General features: G+C 39.6%; 1 protein-coding gene across 1 annotated transcript in view; it reads left to right on the forward strand.

Moving 5' to 3' along the window:
• The window catches only part of GABBR2 (gamma-aminobutyric acid type B receptor subunit 2), a 491654-nt gene that overhangs the window by 186256 nt on the left and 283152 nt on the right, over positions 1-22246 (forward strand). Inside the window, exon 3 of the mRNA XM_074576421.1 lies at positions 3846-4016. Coding sequence (XP_074432522.1) covers positions 3846-4016 — 171 coding nt within the window. The remainder of the gene's footprint in view (positions 1-3845; positions 4017-22246) is intronic.

The following is a 22246-nucleotide window of genomic DNA, read 5'->3' on the forward strand; positions in this document are numbered from 1 at the left end:
GGTGACGTAATTTCAAAGTCCTTCTGCACTGATTCCTTTCATACTGACGCCCAACTTGAATGATTTCTAGGGTATTAACATTATTGGTTTTCTTTAAAGTGTGCAGACCAAAAAAGCCTTCTGACGAAACTCTGCTAACTATAATCCATTTATGTAGTGATCACACAAGCAATAGGAATAATATAAGAAGTGAGAAACAGTGCAGTTTAGCTGTTAAATAAAGTCTTTCATTTTAGAATTTGAGCAGACTTAATTGTGATATTAAGGCAGAAGAACTTTTACTAAATTATGGCTTTTATGAAGAAATAAACATTTGGTTTTCAATACCTTGGTCTATTTGGTTCTCATTTTGTACTATAGTTAATATTCTTACTTGAGTGGTAAATGTTATCTTCTTTACCATTTAAAAGTTTTAAATTCTGAAATTCTGTATCATCTCTGAAATCTCTGAGTCATTGTTTATACGTTTCCCTACACACACTCATTTTAAGTCCAGAAACAGTTGCTCACAAATTGTATCAAATTGTAAGCAGATATTCTAAAGAAAGATTTCTGCGGGATGGCCTGAGAAGTAGGTTCAGTTTTTCTGACGGTATTCAAACTGATATGTGTATTTTTTTTATATATATATATATGAAAATATGAACAGTAATGTGAAAAATAGTACTTTTGTAGTTTGCAAAGAGTTGTATGAGCGGTAGGATTGCTATTCATCCATATTTTTGACTAAATACGTAAAAGTTATAAAAAGAAATTCCTGTAACAAAAAGCGGAATGAGCTGTCTATGGCTTTCAGTGCTGTAGAATGAAGTGAAGAAACTGTGAAAAGTTTGCCTTTCAGTAGGTTCAAATCAGCCATGAATAAACAACTTGAGCCCTGAAATACAGAGGATTTATGGTCAGTTAAGAAGGGCTGTACCATCTCAGTGCATATGTGGGTGGTCTGTGTTGTGAACTTACTTGTTTTATCACATAGCTTAAAGATTTTGCTGTGAATATTTTACTGATATTTCCATATAGTTGTGCTATATCACGTACTTTTCCAGTAAGCTTACGTGGTATCAATTTATTTATTAACATGAACTTTTCATTACCACTTTTTAAAACATAATGAGGTGGGTTTTCTTCTTCCTTCGCCCTCCTTGTCCCCCCCTCAAAGCAGAATATGGAGCGCGGTGATTGTTGGGTTAAGTTCATTGCATGTCCTCAAACTCTCGTAGGGGCAGTTTTGTGAAGAGTTAAATATTTTCAATGAGTTAACTTTTGTGAGAAAGAAGTGGGGCGGGGGGACAGGGAGGGAAGACTGACATAACTATTTCAGATTATTCAGCCATCTCTCATGAGTGTCTTGATAAAATGGCAAAGTGATGCAGAATGAGACTAACCATGCTCTGTGTGATACTTGAAAAAAAGGCCTTGGAACATTTCCTACATTCCAAGAATTGTTTAACCATGAAATTTTCCCGTTTTATATTTGAATAAAACCTTTTTTCAAAAAGAAAATTAAGAGAAATGTTCTTTTGTAATTCAAGTGTCATTAGTATTATACATAAACCTGGATTCATCTCATCTCACTTTACATGGCTGAGAAATCTAAGTTATGAGCCTTCTTCATCTTTCTTCAATCAATGAAGAGAGCTAAGGTTTTGCTTCATTGTTTCCCAAGGAAATCTGGGCAATTAGGATACTCATTTAGGCACTTTGTTTAAGTCACTAAAATGTCAAAGGGTGGATCTGAATTGACACACTTAAATCACAGATCTGTGCCCAAAAGCCAGCTCACAGCTCTAGAGACGCTCCTCATTACTAAGGTTTTTTGTACTTCCGATCAGAAAAATTTACCATTCTGTGAACCTGAGTTAGGTGAACGTTGCCAATGTTGCTTGTCACTACTGTTACTTCGGTGTTGCTCCTTACTACTTTTTCTTCAGGATCAATCAAATTATGTTCGATCCAAAACCATAATAAGTTGAAAAGCAAGTCCTTTGCAGCCACCAGGCTGCAAGCTGCGCCAGGCTGCTGAGAGGCTTTCCTCTTCATGCTGGATTTTGAAATTCACGTTTTCTCTCTTTTTCAGTCAGAGACAGGTCCTTATTTCCACTTTCATTGTGCAGTGGATGCATGATGTTCAGCATTACAAGGCTAGACAAAAAAGCTGGCTAGGTCTACTGGCAGACCTTCATTCTTTTTCCTTTGAAATCAGCTCTTCACAAACTCACTGCTGATTACTAAGTGTTATGAAGTTTAAAGTGAGCTAAACAGTATTGTTTTGGAAAACCAGGACCACAATATCACAGTAACTCATAGCATATTTTTTAAATAAAATCTAATAAAAGAGTAGTTGCTATATTAAAATTTTTTTACCTTAAGACTTACATGGTAGTAGAAGGTCTTAAAAATCCCCTCTAGCTAATGACTGGTGAAGAGAAAGAATCTTCTCTTTTGGAATGGTAGAGTGTAGACTGTCCAGTTATACACACTTCAAGTTGTTTGGATTTCAGTGATTTTAATTAATTTCATTAAGGAAAATAAACTCTGTTCAGGTTTAGGAGGATATAACAATGCAATATGTTCTTTGTTGAGTCCGAAATCAGAGAATGAATCCTGGCTCTGACAGGCTAAATCTAGATTTTTATGAAGAAACATGAAGAAAAAGTTAAATCTATTATTTCAGATTGAAATTGTCTATTCTGACTTTCAAAAGAGGGTTTCTAGCTCAAATATACCAAATGCCTGATTGAATAAAGTGTAAACTTAATACTGTGGTTGGATGTACATATATAGGCTTGAATTCAACTACGCTTCATGACTGTTTGTTGAGTTTGAAAGACTTAACACGACTGTATTAGGGAGATTATTTTTCAACAGTCAAAGCAATTTGCATTAAATTGTTACTTTAAAAAATCCTCAGCTGCTATGCATGGCTGAGAAAAAAAGCTTGAAAAACACTTTCCTAGAAACCTAAAAAATACTAGAGAAAGTAACCACAAGTATTTTTGGATTGGGGGCATTTTCAGAATGTGAATATGCAGGCATTCCCTTCATAACACTCCCTGAAAATCATTCACAAAAATATAGAATAGAGCAGAATTCACAAAAATATGCTGCCTTTGACTTCAGCAGAAGAATTCAGTGACGTTTTCTGATTTATTTTTTTTTTTCTGTGTGTAAACAGGTTTCCTCGTTTCTCTCATTATAAGCATTCTCAAACCATGTGCAAATTCTGGTGTTTTCAGATGTGTAGAATTAGCCACTGAGTCCCCTTTGATAACAAAGATGACAGGGGGCTGCTTCAGTGGAGGAAACTGGGAGTCAGGTAAACTTCTGACTGCAGCCTTGTCTGCCGGCATTATTCTCCGTTTCTGATACCTTTTCTATTACCTGAAGATATGAAGAGGTGCTACTAGAGGTTCACCCTCTAATTCAAAGATACATAAGAGTTTGAGAATATCGCCTTGGAACAATTCTCAACTTTATGAAGCATACATAGAAGGAAGTTGATGGGGAATTCATCCTAGAGATTTACTTCCTTAGAGCTTCCTCCTCTGTGCAATATGTAAGCTGCATGATCTCAAACCAAGGATTTTACACCACTGACTTTGAAGATTCCCTAGTTTAATTTTATGGCAGGTGGTTTATAGAACTAAGGTATTTCAAAAATCCCTTTAAAAGTAAATAAGTAAATGGTGCTGGTAGGACTTCCAAGCTGTATGATGATGAAAATTCTTTATAGGACCGCAATGCGTGGATTGTGTTTTGTTGCACTGAGAAGAGCAAAGTTTTTCTTCTGGCTGCTAGATGACTTATGCTGACTTTCCTTTTTTTGTTGCTTGATTTTTTTTCAGCTTTCGTTTGCAGCAACAACCCCAGAGTTGGCTGATAAGAAAAAATATCCTTATTTCTTCCGGACGGTGCCATCTGATAACGCAGTGAATCCAGCAATTTTGAAGTTACTCAAATATTATCAGTGGAAGAGAGTAGGAACTTTAACCCAGGACGTACAAAGGTTCTCTGAGGTAAGATTTGCATAATTTCCAATGCACAAAGAGAACTAGTAATGTCAGATTTCCAAGGAGCTAGTTCCTCCATTAATGGCAATTAAGTAAAAAGAAACAGACCCACTGTTTGGCTTTGGTCGCATTTGCTGTACTGAATAAAATTAATTCCCTTCTGTGCTTATTTGACCGTCTATAGTAAAAACTAACTGTGCTTTCCGTTGACTGCTTTTTTGCTCCAAGATCATTGCACCCAAGTGCAAAAAAAATCATTTTTTTTGTTGTTGTTGCAAAGGTTCCTTTATGCTCTTTGACTTGCCAAAGTGTATGATTTTGAAGGAGGCTTGTATCCTGACATTTGTTCACTTAAAAACTTCACTGCGTTCCTTTTGTGTGCTGACTTATTATAAGCATCAGTCTGATCAGTCTGAACATTGGAGGGACAAAACCTGTTAAGTCTATGGCTGAAAGTACTGGAGGAGCTTACTGAGACAGAAATGACTGAAGCTCCAGAACTGATAAGATCACATATTATGCACCCTCCAAATCTTCTGAGTTTTACCCTGAGCAACATTTTGGTCATAGAAATTGAAATAAAGCACGGACCAAGTGCCTTAAGTGTGGTTTTAACAATACAGCAGTTAAAAGAAGACAGCCTTTAAGTAATTAATCAGAACAAGACAAGGGAAAGAGCTGGCCCGTTAATTGACAAGAGAGGCAAAACTAATAGAGGCATGCCAGTTTTGTGGTTGCTTTGTTGTTGTTTTTCCTTCCTCAGCATTTATTTAAGAAAAGGCTGACTGTTCTGAAGACTAGCATAATTAAAACTAGTTAAGAGGGGTAGGAGTAGGTTAGAGTCTGCTTAGATGAGACGGATATTTTCAAATTGTCTGGCACAATTGATTCACTGTGGAGTACTTAAGAAATCTTAGACTCTTCCCTTATGAGCTTTGAGAATTAAGGGATAAAAAGTAAGTGAATTTTAAGGGGAGGGAAGAAACCTTTGTGTCTATCTTTCCAAAAAATACATAAAGACCCAGGGAATTATAGACCAGTCAGCCTAAATTGAATTCCTTGAAAGACACTTGAGCAGATCATCTGTTTGTAATCCCCGAGAAAATAAAAAGATGCTAAACAATGGCCAAAATGGATTTGTCAAAAATAAATCGTGTAAAACAATCTCATTTCCTTCTATGACATGATAACAGGTCTTGAGTAGATGGGGTAGGTGATAAGTGTGGGTTTTTTAATGACTTATAAAAATAATATAAAGGCGCTCCTAAAGAAAAGTAGGGAAACTTGGTCTTGAGGAAGATACTGTAAGAGCAGTTTCTAACCAGTAGTCCTGCCACCAAGGTTAATTGACATCAGATCAGTTGAATATTTGTCTTTAAAATAAATGCTGAAGCAAAAGTAGCCAAAAAGTATGATATGATTTATCCTTCTCTGGCTTGGAATTATATTTTCAAGGAGTAGTGATCAGTGGTTCACTGTCAAACAAGAAGGATGGGATTCTGTCAAGTGGTTTTCTCTGGAAAGAGATAAGGTTTTCTCTGGATAGTGGGATAGAGAAAATGTTTATTAAATCTGCAGTTGATACCCACTTGAAAAGCTGCAAGCACTTTGCAGAGGACAGGATTAGGTTTCAGAATGATCTTGACAAGTAGAGAAAGGCTTTAATATAAATAGTATGTAAGTGAAGAAGTGCAAAATGCTAGACTACAATAATCAACAAATATCAACAAATAATATCAACAAATATTAATGAAGAATGGCTATCTAGGCAGCAGATCTCCAGAGAAAGGTATGGGAAGCACTACAGTGAATTGCAAACTGGGTAAGGGTCAAGAATGTCAGACTGCTTGACCTACTCTAAAAAGCAGAAAGGAAGCAAATGGCTCAAATTTCACCACCCCCACTGTAATGCAGTATTGACACTTAAGACACACAGAGTAAACGTCAACTCTGCTTATTGCTAATTAGGTCTAAGTTGGAACATCAGGACTATTAGCGTCTTCCAGAAGGAAGTAAATCAGAGAAGTCTATAACAATGTTAAATAATCTGTAAATGTGTTTTATGAGGAAGACTAAAAGTGGAAAACAGTGGAATAGACTGGACCTTTGTCATGGTTTGTTAAGATAAGACTAAACTCAATTTTTGGTGATTCTTGGGATTCTTGGTCTTCCTTTGGGACAGAGGGATGGATTTCATGTCTGTCCCGCTCACTTAAGAAATGTTAAAACTGCAGCTTTCTAGGGTTTGCTAGGGTGCTGCACCTGAGTTCAAGGTCTTTTTATTCTTCTTGAATGGTAAGCCACTTCTTTCTGTGTCCAACTGCAAATTCAATTTAGTGTGATTCATTAAAGCATTCAGATAATGAAAGAACCAGTTAAAACTTCCTCGAACCCAGGTGGTTTTCATAGAGCATGTTGAGTCCTGAGTCTTTGAAATTATTAGAGCTCCGTCGTTCCAGCTCTGTGCAGAGTTTCTTCCTTCTCTTCATGTTCCTGTGCAGACAGTGAAAGCACAGGAAAAAACGCGGAAATAACTAATAGGCTGTCCAGGAGCAGTGAGGGATGGGAGCCACCAGCAGCAGAGAGGGAGAACGTGTGTTGGCCGGGCAGAGCCCAGCCCCACTGCAAGAGGAGGGGCAGGCCCAGAGGTTGAGGCCAGGCTCAGCCAAGGGTGCAGATCATCAGGCAAGTAAGTCCTTGGCAATGAGGCAGGTCCAAGGCCAAGCTGGGAAGTCAGTCCATGCGGGTCAGGGTCACGTCTAGTGATGGCTGGGCAGGTCCATGTCAGAGACTGAAAACACAGGACTAAAGGTGTGGGTGGAGCATTAAGGCCTGTTAGTGACCTCCAGGTGTTGGTATGTCTTTACATCCACTGAAACCATAATTTTCCTTCTAAAGGAACATCGGGTAAAACTATTCTTCTAAGTACTGTTTAAACCATTCCTTTTCCTAACATTTTTTGAAAGTGACAAAATTGTTGAATAGCGTCTAAAACTAATTTTTTTTTTTGTAACATCCTACTGAGTTTAGAATGCAATTCTTCTTTTCTATGCTGGAAATGCATTACAAGCCACTAGCCCAGAAGTAACTGAATGTCATCTCTGTTTACTCTCATATAAAATAAAATAAAATAAGCAGAAAGAAATGAGTGGGGTCTTTAGAGAAGCCTGTTTAGTAATTCAGGTGATTTTACTGTTAGCAACAAGAGAGCACATTGCTCTCTCATTTTTCCATCTCCCAGAAAGACTGCACCAATTTGACAGATCTTTCTTTTTTTTTTTTTTAATCTATAACAATTTGCATATCTATCTTAATTTCCTCCAGTTGTTCTTCCACCCAAATAAACGTGGGGATAGATATTGCCTTCTTGTTCATGTTATATAGGGAAGACTTCATACTCATATAGCTTAGTCAACAGGACATCTAATTGTATCTCTTCAGCTGCCATCTAACTTCTGTTTTTTCTGGTCACTTTTTTCTTTAGCTGTATCGCTGTCTCCTGTCTCTTTGCAATGTGTACTATGATCTTATATCCTGATAATTAAAGCTCGCATAACTTGTCCACAAGTTAGCTGCCCATAAAAGTCAAACCTGTTTGTTGGTTTACCTTGCCTTGTAATGAGGCAGTTGTCTCAATTGCTTAGATGATCAGTCTTACTCCAATTTATCTCTGGAGGCCAAAATTACAGAGGTTCTCTTGCTTCCATTTCAGCCATTTCCTTTGGGAACCCTTCCTGCAGCGACTTTGCATTATCACCCATTTCCTTTTACTTGGTGGAAAAAATTCTCTTTCTTATAAACAAATGTTACATCTTCCTTATTCTCCAGATCACATAGAGAGACAAAAAGTAGGTAGAGAGAATGGAGACATTTATGCCAGCATGCTGCCAGTTCTTGAAGCACGCGAGAAATATCTGTATATCTGATACTGTGGTGTGGCTTGAGGCTCCCTTTCTTGGCATTGTTTGGATCCCAAGGATTGTGACTGTTCAAGTGACTATTAGTATTCCTTGTAACTCAGTCAGGTCTGTTTGTACAACCAGAAATGTTTCTTCTATTGGATTAATGATTAAATTGTGTAAGTTGTCTTGGTATAAGGATAATATACAAACTTCATCAGTTCTGTCACTTAACTAGGACAATTTCATACCCATTGTGCTTCTGTGTCCTAGATTTTGTGGACTGCCGCCCTGATCTCATCCTCTGGGAAAGATTCTGTTTCAAAAGTTAATAATTCTATGGCAAAGGTTTATAAATGAGGTCACAAAATATTTTCAGGATTTTCAGCTTTAAGTGTTTGCTACGGCATATAATCACAGGATAATTTAGGTTGGAAGGGACCTTAGCAGGTTGTCTGGTCCAACCTGCTGCTCAAAGCAAGGCTAGCTTTAATGTTTATCATTCTGAAGAATTACAGCTGTTGTACACACAGTTCTCAGAAAATCCCTGGCCATGTCCTCTTTCCAGTTCCCAGGTGAGCTTTCAGCTGAATTGAGATTATGCAGCGATTGGTGCCTCCAGTTTTGCTGTTGTCTAGCCCTACCCTTTTGGGATCGTACTTTGAAGTAGGCAAGCCAAGCGATATTCCTGTGGTCTGTGTTTGCTCCGTTTCATGTATTGGTGGGAAGAGTCATGAGAATGAAGTCATGCTTAACTATCAATATCTTAAAACTTTTGGGAGCCACCGGCATTGTAGAAGATGTAAAGGCTTCAGAATATGACTATGAAACAGAAAAATGTGTGATCATGTACTGGTTTTCAGGTAATGCTGTATTTGCTAACCAGTAATTCTAGTTTACCTTCAGTATTTTACTGTTCTTTCCTGCATATTGCTCATTTTATTTATCCACATTTTTGGTTCAAACTGAAAGTTGGCCCTTGATTGCACTGGTAACTAAGAGGGATTCTGGCTTCCTTGTTTTGTGATATGACACTTCCTCTAGACTGGCTTCAGTTGTTTCTTTTTGCTCTCCTATCATGTTAAAATTCAGTGAAACTGCATTTTAACTTCACTTGGGGTGGCATATTCGTGATATTTCTATATTTTTTTTAAATATATATTTCCCTCCCACAGAGTATCATGTCTGGGATTGTTTTTAAAACAAGTTAAATTCTTATCGTCTCAAGTGACTCTTTGTTTTTCTGTACTTCTTAACAGTCATCTCTTTATGTGATTTCTCTGCTTCTTCCTGGAAACATTGAGAACTCCTAATGTAATTTTATCAGTGTAGGTGGCATTTCAAAAAGACATAAGAAATGAGAAGTGTGCAGTAAGCTAATGAAATAGATTAACAATATGAAAAAAAAGATAAAATATTTTCTCTTGTGACTCTATCACAATCTTCATTGAGTTTAATAACCTAAAAATACCTTGGTGACAAAAACTAAGGACCACTGTAAGTGGACAAAATAGGAGTCTTTTGGCTGACATGATTAAAACTCTTAGAATTTTTTAAGGTTGCACTGCATTTTGTACAGTGACATCAATTTCAAAAATCAGCAGGTCGTCAGGGTCCATTTTACTTAGATTGCAGGTATTTAGCATGTATAAATTCCAGTTTTTATCCCAGAAAATGTAATACTGGGAAAAAAAGAAAATCATTCCAAAGAAAAGCAGCAAGTAAACAAATCTTCTCAAAGTGGTATTTATCTCTTCCTGTAGAGAAAGCAGAATAGAAGTCTTATTGATCTAGAAGGTTACTTCTTATAGCCTTGCTCTGTGGAGTCTGCAAACTAGGATCTGAGTTAGTGGTCAGTTCTCTTAAGAATTCACTGGATAAGCAGATGCAGTGAGAGAGTAACTGAGGGGCTGAGAGGAATTAGGCAGGGAAAAGGAAGGAGTTATCTGGTGACCTTCCAAATTTCAGACAGAAAACAGGCTTGAAACACCAGGTTTTGATGACTGTAGGTATACATTGTGCAGACTAAAAGGTGTGATTATGCTCTTTGACTTCTCAGGCTTGGCTTCTGAGGAAAGACAGAAGAGCAGAGATTGGCACTCTCCATCACAGTTGCCAGGAGGTTTTAGGGCAGCAAGAAAAATATTACTTTTTCTCCAAGAATGAGCTTGGAAGCATCAAATTTACCAGATAACAGCAACGTTTAAGTTGGAAGCTCTGAATAATACCCAGTGATTTCATCCTAGAAGGAGCCCCGTACCTTCAACTTTGAGAGCAGAAAAGCAGGAAAGAGAGGCAGAAATAAGAGATGTGTGAAAAATAGGGGAAAAGGCATGCAGAGAAGAGAATGAGAGCCAGAAAACTGAGACATTATAAATGTGTGGTGGGTTGACCCTGGCCAGATGCCAGGTGCCCACCAAAGCTGCTCTATCACTCCCCCTCCTCAACTAGACAGGGGAAGAGAAAATATAACTGAAGGCTTGTGGGTCAAGATAAGAACAGGGAGATCTCTCAGCAATTACCATCATGGGCAAAACAGACTTGGCTCGGGGAAATTAATTTAATTTATTACCAACCAAATCAGAGTAGGATAATGAGAAATAAAACTAAATCTTAAAATGCCTTCCCCTCACCCCTGCCTTCTTCCCGAGCTCAACTTCACTCCAGATTTTCTCCACCTCCTCCCCTCCGGTGGCACAGGGAATGGGGGTTGCGGTCAGTTCATCACACGTTGTCTCTGCCGCTCCTTCCTCCTCAGGGGTAGGACTCCTCACACTCTTCCACTGATCCAGTGTGGGGTCCCTCCCCCAGGAGACAGTCCTCCACAAACTTCTCCAATGTGAGTCCTTCCCATGGGCTGCAGTTCTTCATGAATTGCTCCAGTGTGGGTCCTTTCCACAGGGCGCAGTCCTTCAGGAACAGGCTGCTCCAGCATGGGTCCCTTCCACAGGGTCACAAGTCCTGCCAGCAAACCTGCGCCAGCATGGGCTCCTCTGTCTCCATGGGGCCACCGGTCCTGTCAGGAGGCTGCTTCAGCACGGCTTTCCCCACAGGGTCACTGCCTACTTTGGGTGCACTTGCTCTGATGTGGGGTCCTCCACAGGCTGCAGGTGGATATCTGCTCCACCATGGACCTCCCTGGGCTGCAGGGGGACAGCCTGCCTCACCATGGTCCTCACCACAGGCTGCAGGGGAATCTCTGCTCTGGTGCCTGCAGCACCTCCTCCCCCTTCTTCTTCACTGACCTTGGTGTCTGCAGAGTTGTTTCTCTCACATATTCTCACTTCTCTCTCTGCTGCTGTTGTTGCACAGCAGGTTTTTTTCCCGCTTCTTAAGTGTGTTATCCAGAGGTGCTGCCACTGTCACTGATGGTCCCGGCCTTGGCCAGTGGCAGGTCCTTCTTGGACCTGGCTGGCATTGGCTCTGTCGGATAAGGTGGAAGCTTCTGGCAGCTTCTCACAGAAGCCACCTCTCTAGCCCCCACTCCTGCTACCAAAACCTTGCCACGCAAACCCAATACAAAATATCATTGTTTAACTGTAGACCTTTTTCAAACTATCTCTTCCTAATGTTTTTTATTTTTTCAAGGTGTCATGTCTTCCTCCTGTATTGTATCCATGTTTTTGTTTGTTTTCTGTGTCATTTTATTCTTTCCACAAAGCCTTTCTGATTTCTTTTACTGGTTCATGTTTTTGTTCCTAAAGGAGATGAAAAGACCTCTGTCTGCTATGTCTTTCCTTTCCTGTTTCCACCCAAGAATTTCTCCCATCTCCATGTGCTCAGCTGCTTTTGGGGAAGGAGCAATCTTCTCCTAACATAGGTTGCTATAGTCAGGACAAAATAAACAGTTATCTTCTGCCCAGTATTCAAAAATATTTATAAAGCCAACTGGAAATAAGTTGTTAGGCCTTCTTTGGAATAATAATGTGAAGTTTTTGAGGCAGAAGTTGTCATTTTTTCATTGTTATTGGACAGTTATTGACATAGTCTATTCTTCCTGTGTTTGGAGGATACTTGAGAGGCACTGATATGGCCCTAAATATTTTTTAAGCATTTTTTGAAATATATACAGTATTAAACAAAGAGTTTTTTATTTTTCTTTCACTAGATTAAAAGAAAAACAAAAGCAAATTTTCACCAAGCTTGGATCTATACCTTCAAAGCTGTGAACTACTGATGTAAATATGCTATAGCAAAACAAAGTCTGTATTTAATCCAACCTTATACATTATGAAGAAATGAAGTTTTGTTTGCTTGCTCTCCTTTTTCCTGTTTTAGGTTCCTGATCTCAAAAAGCCGCAGTCTTCTTTTCTTAAAGATAGTTCCAGTGAGTTCAACAAACAGAAATAGGGAGATTCGGTCCTCCTTATGGTTTCTAAATTGGCCTGCAAAGCAGAATTACAGGCACTGATGTGCCCGAGATCTTTCTTCAGATTGCCCGATTCCCAGTTCTTGCCTGATTTCTACAGCAAAATTTTAGGAACAGTTTACTTCCAAGTTCTCTTGAATTTGCAATTAAGAATGAATTTATTTCCCTATTCTGTCTTATAGTTATGCTTTCCTGTGATTCAAGTTAATACAATAAGATCTTCACAGAAAGGCAGTCTATCAAAGTGACTTCTATTAATATCACAGGATACTATTCATATAAAGGGAAAACTCTATCTTCACTGGTGTTTATAAGTGGTTTAAGGGGGAAGAATCATGGCAGTAATTTAAAATGGAAGAGACCGAGACATTTCTTTCAGTAAGAAATTTCAGACTCTGCAAGGAAGATATTTAGGCATATAAAATATAGGTGGTCACTTTTATCCAATATTTTTCACCTTTTCTTGTTTCCAAATAAATTTCTTAAATTTTATTTAGCTTTCAAAAACAAAAAGAGAAAGGTGTTAGAACATCATCGGGTAGAGAATTCGAGCTATGCAGGGGTATTACATGGTTAGGTCATCTTGCACTGAAGATTCATGCTCCACTAACACCCAAAGAGGCCCCAGGGTTCCCATGAACTGAATAAGTCCTTGTCAAACTTCAGATGTCTTGAACAAAACCAAATCAAACTTAGGAATTTTTTTTAGAGAACTGGTCACCATTCCTTCATGCATAAACTTTATATGGTGCATATTTGATAAGCTGGCATTTGCAACACAAGATAAAGGAGTGGAATGATCAGTACGTTCTATACCTCTAATAGCTCGTGGCTGAGAAACTCCATATTCTTAAGAGTTTCCTAATGGATGTGATATAAAAATCATTATCAGAAACCAAGACTAATGCAGACTCAAAGAAAAAAGAATTCCCATTTATGTTATATTGAAAAAATGTTCCAAGACAATGCTGCTTGTAACAGATGTTAGCGTTGCACATTGAAATTTTATTGCTTATACCACAGCATTGTCCTAGTTCTGTTTTGGGTTTTGCTATGCTTTGGTGCTTGTTTTTTAGAAAATGATAATACAAGGATGAAATATGATTCTAAACACTGATTTATCTTGCAAACATTCCCCACACACAATAGTTTTGATTGGGTATCTAATTATCTTCCATTCATCAGGCAATTGCAGGATATTTTCAAATTAAAATTGATGGTGCAGTGATAAATTTGAAAGTGGGCACAGTTGTGCACATGATGTAGATAAGCATCAGGAAAATGTGACGTTGTCCAAATCAGAAGAGAATAAGCTCACTTCACTGAAATAACCATTTCTGAAACAATTTGTCGAAATTCAGGGTCTTCATTGCTAAGAGGTTAAAATAAAATCCTGGAAAAGTCATGGAATGTCTTTTGGAGTGATGAACCTTCCCGGAAGTGTGCCAATTTAACAGAATGCATTCCCTGTGAAAGGTAATCTGCAAGCACTGGAGTCAAGAAGGCAAAGCAGCTGTCAAACTGCTTGAAGGTAGTGTGTCAGGACTGGGGCCATTACTTAAGTTCGTTTTCAAAAATACATCCATCTCCTATCACTTTCATTATGAATGAGTAAAGCGAGAATTAGATCAGGATACGAGAGTAATTTTTAAGTGTTCTTGTGTGTTTTGTTCAGTGCTGTTGTCTGATCATGGATACATTTATTTACTGGGATTTATTTTTTTTTATAAAAACTAATTTTTTCCCAAGAACTGTGATTCTTTCTGTATTATTCTGGTTGTGTCCAACCCAAATTTATAGCATCTTTTTTCTGTCTTTATTCTTGCTTTTAGATGGTTTTGTGGTGCTTCAGGATTGAGTTTCAGCAGATTGCAGAATCTCTTGTGCCCTGTGAGGAGAGTGGAACCTTTGCAGGGCGAGAGGTACCTTTTCCCTAAGGAAAGGGTTTTAGAAAAGACATTGCAGTCATCACTTTTGGACTTCAAATGCAGAAACGTAGGAGAACATACGTAGTGTCACACAGGCGCAATTCTGGCTTCAAGTTATTAAGTTACTCTATAAAAATGGAAGGAGGAGTCCAAGATGAGGATTAACACTACTCTTCTAAAATTTTTTTCACATATTCTCAGTCATCCCTAAAACATGTATCTGCACTGTCGTTAATACGATGCCATTTGTCCTCTGATTATCCGCGCTACAGTGTTGCACTGGGCATCTTGAGCGAGCTGGTTGATGCAGACCACTCTGTAACATATGGCTCAGGCAGGCAGTCTCCCGGAGAAATAAGAATGTAAGCTGTTAACATCTGGACAGCCTTTGTTCGTTTGTCTGGAGCTGGCAGATTCATCTGCATACAGTTTGGCTTCCAGTGCAGTTTCATGTTTTATTTACTGCAGGCTGCTGATGAAAGGGGCAGTCCTCTCCCCGCCCCCCACTCCCCAAGTTTCTGCCTTCTCTGTTGCTCCTGATCATCTTAGCAGTCATTCCACTGTGTCATGAATCAGCTCATTTGTCCAAAGCTAATCTTCCATTTCTAGGGAGACTCAGGCTCTATGGTGATTGTAACTTTCCCTGCAGCTCTCATGTCCTTTGGAAAAGTGGGAATTTAACTTTCATGCAGACTAACTGAACATCACTCAAAGTGCAGAGTGAAGATTTTATATGGTGGGAGTGTGAAAACTTTTTATTTTGTGGTTTTGAGAAGTTTGCTCACCTCCAAGAGGGACCAGGGCATGTGGCAGATCTAGGCATTTCCGCTTGCCAGGTAAGAGTGTTTCCATGGTGAATTTCCTTTGTTCTTTGCAGAAATTATGACAGTACAATGGAAATGAAACGGGGAGAAGTTGTCAGAGTTACAGTGGGATTCCTGGAGGTTTTGAACACTATTGAAGTACTAGATTTACCATGGTTCTTCTGGGTCCTGGTAAATATTAAGAGGCCATGAGTTATAGGAAGGTCATAGGATTGTGATATAAGAAATTCGAAGAAAAAGTGGAGATAGAACCTTACCCTAGGTTTGTCTCTCTTTATAGGAAGAGGTCTGTGCACATTCAGCTACAGAGTAGGGGTTCATTTGTAGATGAGAAGTGTCCTACATCTTTTATCTGTGTGAGAAAGTGTCTTTGAGAGATTTGACCTGATAATTGTAATGACATTCCTTGTTACCAACCTTTTTATTAACAACTTTTATTTGCCACAGCCACATTCTGAGCTTGTTTTCTCCCAGTGATTGGCACTAGGTTAATGGTGTACATGAAAATTACTTTCTAAACACTTTCATAGATTGGAAAATGGTTCCAAGTTGTGGCTGAGAAAAATCAACCTTGTTGCACCTTCTGATCTATATAAAAACTTCTAGAAATGCAGGATGCATCAATCAGACATTTCTTCTTTACAAGTCTTGTGTCTTAGGTCTTGCACCAAAACTACCTTCAAATTGACATCACAAGTCTAATTCTAAATCCCAGACAGACAGTTGTTTTCCAGGACAGTTTAGACATACCTATGGATTATAGGAGGATTCTGAAACCTAAACTATTACTCTAAAGCATAAGGTATGACTTTCAGTCTGAATTAGCTGTATCTGAAGATATCCGATACCTGTTTGGGGGTAACTATATGCAGGAAGGACATCAGTAATGTTTGTAGTGTTTTATGAGTTTGCAGAATTCCAGAATGGTTGAGGTTGGAAGGGACCTCTGGAGGTCATCTGGTCCAAACCCCCTACTCAAGCAGGGACACCTAGAACTGGTTGTCCAGGACCGTATCCAGACAACTTTTTGGTATCTCCACAGATGGAGACTCCATAGCCTCCCTGGGCAACCTGTGCCAGTGCTCAGTGACCAGTGTTTCCTGGTGTTCAGATGGAACTTCCCATTTCAGTTTATGCTCGTTGTCTCTGGTCTTGTCACTGGGCACCACTGAAAAAAAGTCTGGCTCCATTCTCTTTGCCCCTCCCTTCAGGTATTTATATACATGGATGAGATTCCCCTGAGCCTTCTCTTCTCCAGGTAGAACAGTCCCAGATCTCTCAGCCTTTCCTCAAAGGAGAGATGCTCCAGTGCCTTAATCACTTTCATGGCCCTTCACTGGACTCTCTCCAGCGTGTCCGTGTCTCTTGTATTGAGGAGCCCAGAACTGGACCTCACTCCGTGTGTGGGCTCAGCAGTGCTGAGCAGAGGGGAAGGATCACCTCCCTCGACCTGCTGACAACCCTCCTCCTCATGCAGCCCAGGTACCGTTAGCTGCCTTTGCCACACGGGCACGTTGCTGGCTCATGTTCAACTTGGTGTCTGCCAGGTCCTTTTCTGCTAATCTGCTTTCCAGCTGGTCAGCCCTCGGCATATATTGGTGTGTGAAAGTTGTAGATGACACAGGGAAAAAAGAAATTTCAATAACAAGAAGAAACAGATCATTATAAAGGATGGTTTGTATGATCTTGTTAACAGGAATCAGAAAATGAAGTGTAAAACTTCACATGTGGTAGGCTTCACATGTGGTAAGCTCTCTAGAATTTCCAGGATTTTAATTTAACAGATCCCAGCTCTTGCAGGATCCTAAGACATTGGTGGTGCTTTCAGATTCTCTCCCTTTTAAACTCTTTTCCTTTGGAACGTTATAAGATTTTAATATTTTATTACAGATTTAAGTTTTGGTTTTGGAAAGTATTTTACGGCTTACAACATATGAAGAGACTTCCCATGTGTGGATTTTTCTGATCTATGTATCAACTGTTTGATTGTCCCAGGCAATCCCTTTCAGTGGTAAGTTCCTGTGGATTTTAGACACACTCCATTCTTAACAAGAATCTCCATTCCCTGTTCTTCTAGATCAAATCCAACAAAACTGTAACCATGAGCTCCTTCTGCAAGTGAAGGTTTTCAGTTTGTTTAATCAGGATTCCATCATTTTGTGGAGAACTTATTTAATAACAACACATTTTTTCTTTTTGTTATAAAATAGAGAATTAATCAAACTCTGACAATTATTAAAAATGTTATGATAATACTCATTCTGTTATGATATTGAGGATACACTTGGAGATGTTATAAGTTCATTATGAACAATTTTTGATGAATGCCTCTTTTTTCAGTCCAGATAAGACAAGCTGCTTGGACATTGTGTTAGCGCTCCCTGGCTGAACGAATGCATGAGTGCTTCCAGCACACACATTACTAAACTTTGACTGTAGTCAATACAGTTCAAGAGAACTTGAGACAACCCTTTCTGTAAATGTCAAAAGCTAAATTGCATACATGTTAAATAGGAGTTAAATTCACTAAAAATGTTATTGCAGTGACTGTCTTAGCTTCATCTCCAGAGCTCTTTGCAATTTCTTTGGCATTAGAGAAAGCTTTAAGGAGTCTGATAAAGCTAGGTCTGTAAAAGTGTTTAGGCTCCTTGTCCCAAGCTCCAAGAACCATGGAGTTTAGTTGTTCTTCCTCCTTACACAGTTGATGGGGTAGTGTATAAATCGTTTTTGGATGCATTCCCAAAATCAGATTCAGAGGTGGCAGCACACAGATCAAGGAACTAGCAAAGGCAGCCAAGAGTCAGCCTTAAGATTTCAGCGTATTATAAATCCTGCCACTTTCCAGGGAGTTAAAGCCTTTGGGGCTATAGAGATGTGCTTCTGTACGTGCAGGATTCACGTCCCTGAATCATTTTCTGGACCCCAGAGTGCTACCATCTGTACTTCAAAGGCTGAATGGAGGTCAGTCCTTTCACTCAGAAAGCTACTGCTGCAGATGATGGTGTTTTTGCCTTAGCTTCTCCTCTTTTATTTTCCCTTCTCTTTCAATCTTCTGAAAGGAATTCAAACTCACATCAGCCAGGATGGAGACCTAATCAGCAGAGTGGCAGATATCTGCATCCTTTTCTGACAGTAACTCCAAGTACTTTTGCTACCATGATAAATGGGAGCACAGCCCATTCCAGAAGGGTATGGCGTAGCTGGAAAATACGGAATGTGTCCAGATACTCTTAAACAGATGCATAACAAGAAATGCTTATATTTGCTCTGCTCTGCTCTTGGGGAGGAAGGTGGGTGGTGAATTCCTGTACTTCATTCTGCAAATTACACGTGTACTAAAGGGAGGAGGATTACAGAACAGAATTAGATAGCGCTGTATAGAATGTTTCACTTACAATACTTTTTTTAGAATTCAGCCCGTATATGGCCATTGAGCTGGCAGTTGTTTGGATAATGAGAAATGAGCAGATGCTGGTCTTTTTCATGCGGAGACTGTTCTAGTCGTTCCCTAGATATGCACGGTTAGTAATGTGGCATGAGCAGGAGCATCTTTACTGTGCCTTTTTTTGCAGCATATAGACATAATGGAAATTTTTTCTGACATGTTTTGCATCCCCAATCTAAATAGGGGTTGTTAAGAGAAACTAAAACAGCACCATGAGAGACAAGACGGTATATGGCATTAGTAGGCTCTAATGGGCAGGCCAAAGCTCCCTCAATAATACTCTGTGATCAAATGCAACTTGCCAGACAGAACAAAAAGGTATCGAGGACTGGGGGAAGCTGTTAGGCCATCTCATTTGCATACCCTAGGATGCAGTTATCTTTCCTAATGAGTAAATAAACAAGAGTATTTAGAAAAATGCATTACTCTGTGTGTGTGTGGGGACCAGGAGGCTATGGCTTTGCAGGTATCAGGAGTGGTGCTTTGCATGGTGATTGCTGAAACTGTGGCTTCCTACAGAAGCAAGAATCCATCCATAAAACAAATCTCCAATTCAATTTAGAACCATACTCCCCCACAGTTCCTCTTGCCTTCAAGCACAGGGCACAGTAAGGCTTGTTTGCCATCACTGAGAAGGAAGCGGGGATGTTTTCCCCAGACCTTACTTGGCCCACTTTTCCTCCTTGTTTTGTGCTGAACTTCTCTGAATGTTGTCATGCTTCCAGCTTGAAAACTTCCCTTCTGTGATCCTGCTGTCTGTTGAGGTCATATGTAGTAGAGGTATGGTATTCTTCAGGTAGAGGTACAGTATCCTTCATCTGTCTACAGTGATTCTGTATATGAGATACTAATTGTAAACAGAATGGGGCTGCAGAATCCAGTTGCACTACTTTTATCCATGGAAAGTGTATATCCTTTCATTTCCTCCAAGCCATTTTCATCACACAGCTTCATCAAAAACATGTCCACATGTCTTTTCAAGACATCAAGACATCAAGACTATAAGACAGCAATTTATATCAGCATTAAAATCATGAGTAGAAAGGTATAAGACAGGAAAATCTGTTTGAAAATGGTTAGAACAAATTATATAAATCTGCATTTTTACTATAGGGCTTGGTATCCAGTCCTGACAATGACAGTAAGAATTCATAAGAGGTCAGAGACCCCTAGGCTACAGTGATCCAAATTGCCATGCTCATGCAGTGTGTTGCTTGCGAAGTTCCCAGCTCTGAGATATTTCTTTAGCTATACTGAAAAATTACACTCCTTGTAGTACCAGAGATTGTAGGGCTGTCTGCATCACATTGAAATGGTATGCCCTGAAGAAGGAGAAGAGGGAAATATATGAATTATCTTTTGATTATGATATGCTGCGGTATGCTGTGTAGCCTTCAGCTCTTCTTTTGCTTTCCAGTCGTTTTCCTCACTTTAGCTTTATTTGTTTAATTTCAGCTTGTATGATGTCCTGATGTACTAGCAAACTAATTTGCCTACAGCCTAGTAAAAATCTCATATTTTGCCTCTGTCAGGTCTAATGATTGCAAAAGTGTTTGCTCGTGCACTGGTGGAACAGACAAGTGCTCTGTGTTACCCTTGTCAGCCTTCTGCAGTCGGTCCTGAGGTCTGCCCTCAGACCAGCTTTGCTTCGCTCGTCCAGCTTGCTGAAATGAAAACCCATGGTGTTTGCTATGAAGGTTTCTGTGGTGGATTCCATCACTCATGGTTTCATGGATGCTTTTGTTTATATGAATATTAGGCACTTTAGGACAAATGCCTGTCAAAGGCAAAAAGTAAGACCTTGTCAACATGCTTTCACCTGGAAACTACTTGTTTTCAGCTTTTCTTTTCTATTGGAATTACTTTTCCTTTGTGCAGCTCTACAAATGCAAGACTAAAGAAACCCCCCACACTCTGACTGCCGTGTTAGCTTAAACTTTGCGTCCTTAAAATGCTTTGTATAACTTGTTTGTTTATTTTTTCCATATAAAATACTTACCATCAATTTCTTAAATTTACCTTTGATTGTGCCTTTCTTTCTCAGGCAGGATTCCTGTATATTGATGACCAATTTGCCTTAGGCAAATTTTTAGCTACAAAACTAGGTAAAGATTGATTCTGAGTACACTTGGTAAAACAGACCTTTTTCCATCTTTCCTATAAAGAAGACTAGATTTAGACTTGTTTGTCTTAAATAGTCACCGTATTAAAGGTGTTTGGCCCATGTAAAGTTTCAGCTTTAATGATGCGCTGAGAACATGCCAGCATAACTGACTCCTCAAGGCCAGAATGTACCCTTTGCTCACAGGAATTGCTTTGTGTTTGAGATTCATTTTGTGTAATGTTAGCCACCTAAGCAGTGGTGTCTAGGCTAAGGTTTCCTTTATAGTCCATGTCCACCTCTCACCCTAAGTTGAGGTATCTGAATAGAAAAAAATCAATGATACTGTCCAGATTCCTACTGCTTTCCATTTGCTAACTTAAACTAGGAACCTCAGGGGAGGGAGATTATGACTCACAATTGAGTGACATAATGGTAGGCAGAGGTCAAAAGCACAGGTTGCAGGGTGATGGGAACAAGAGAGACTTCAGGAATCACAGAATGGTAGGGTTGGAAGGGACCTCTGGAGATCATCTAGTCCAACCCCCCTGCCAGAGCAGGGTCACCTAGAGCAGGTTGCACAGGAAGGCGTCCAGGTGGGTTCTGAATGTCTCCAGAGACGGAGTCTCCACCACCTCTCTGGGCAGCCTGTTCCAGTGCTCTGTCACCCTCAAAGTAAAGAAGTTCCTCCTCATGTTTAGATGGAACTTCCAATGTTCAAGTTTGTGCCTGTTACCTCTCGTCTTGAACAATAAAGCAGGGTGAAGGGACACCTGCTTCAAGCGTACACAGATGCGTGCAGCCTGGGAAACAAGCAGGAGGAACTTCAGCTGCACGTGCAGTCACCAGGTCCCATCAATGGAATAACTGAGAGACAGTGGGAGAATTTACGTGGCTGGTCTGCTGCGGTGGATGGATGCAAGCACAACAGGAAACACAGACAAAGAATGAGGAGGATTGGGCTGCCCTCTATTGTGAAGGAGCAGCTTGGACACATAGATCTCTTCTACATGAGTGATGATGTTCTGGCCGAGAGTTTGGCAAAATTGGAGGAGAGGCCAGTAGGGGTGACACTGTGGTGTGAGTTTGTTACCACCCAGTCAGGATAAAGAATTGGATAAAGCCACTCTAAGCAACTTGAGGAAATATTTTTCACAAATACAGCGTTGCTTCTTCCACGAAAAGTTAATATTTAATTCTTCTGATTTAATTCCAGCTAAGGAGGGGCCCAGAAAGAAACCACCATAAAGCTGATAGTGAAGCAGTCTGGCTCCAAGCACTCAGAACCTGTAGGATCCATGCTATAACATGCTCAGGAGTACGGGGGAAAGTTAAACACCGCATTCTTCTTCAGGAACGGGCAGATAACTTGGCAATTCCATAACTTCCAAGTACAACACAACACGAGTATCAACATTTAATCTGATTTTTCCAGATGCTAGCCTCTTAGCATTTCCTTGTCCATAGTCCATTACCAAAAATACAGTAGAGCATTGGTGTGTTGTGACAGCTATTCTCATTGACTGAAGTTTAGTGACAGTAATCAAAGTCAGCAAACCAGGCAGTTCTGACTGAAGCATGGAACGTGCTGGGATTTGTGTACTGGCTTAACATTTTTGCATAAGAAAAGGGTTACATGCAATTAAATGGATTAATTTTTATTGGGGAAA

Source organism: Larus michahellis, chromosome 2, assembly GCF_964199755.1.
Source record: "Larus michahellis chromosome 2, bLarMic1.1, whole genome shotgun sequence".
Classification (NCBI taxonomy): domain Eukaryota; kingdom Metazoa; phylum Chordata; class Aves; order Charadriiformes; family Laridae; genus Larus; species Larus michahellis.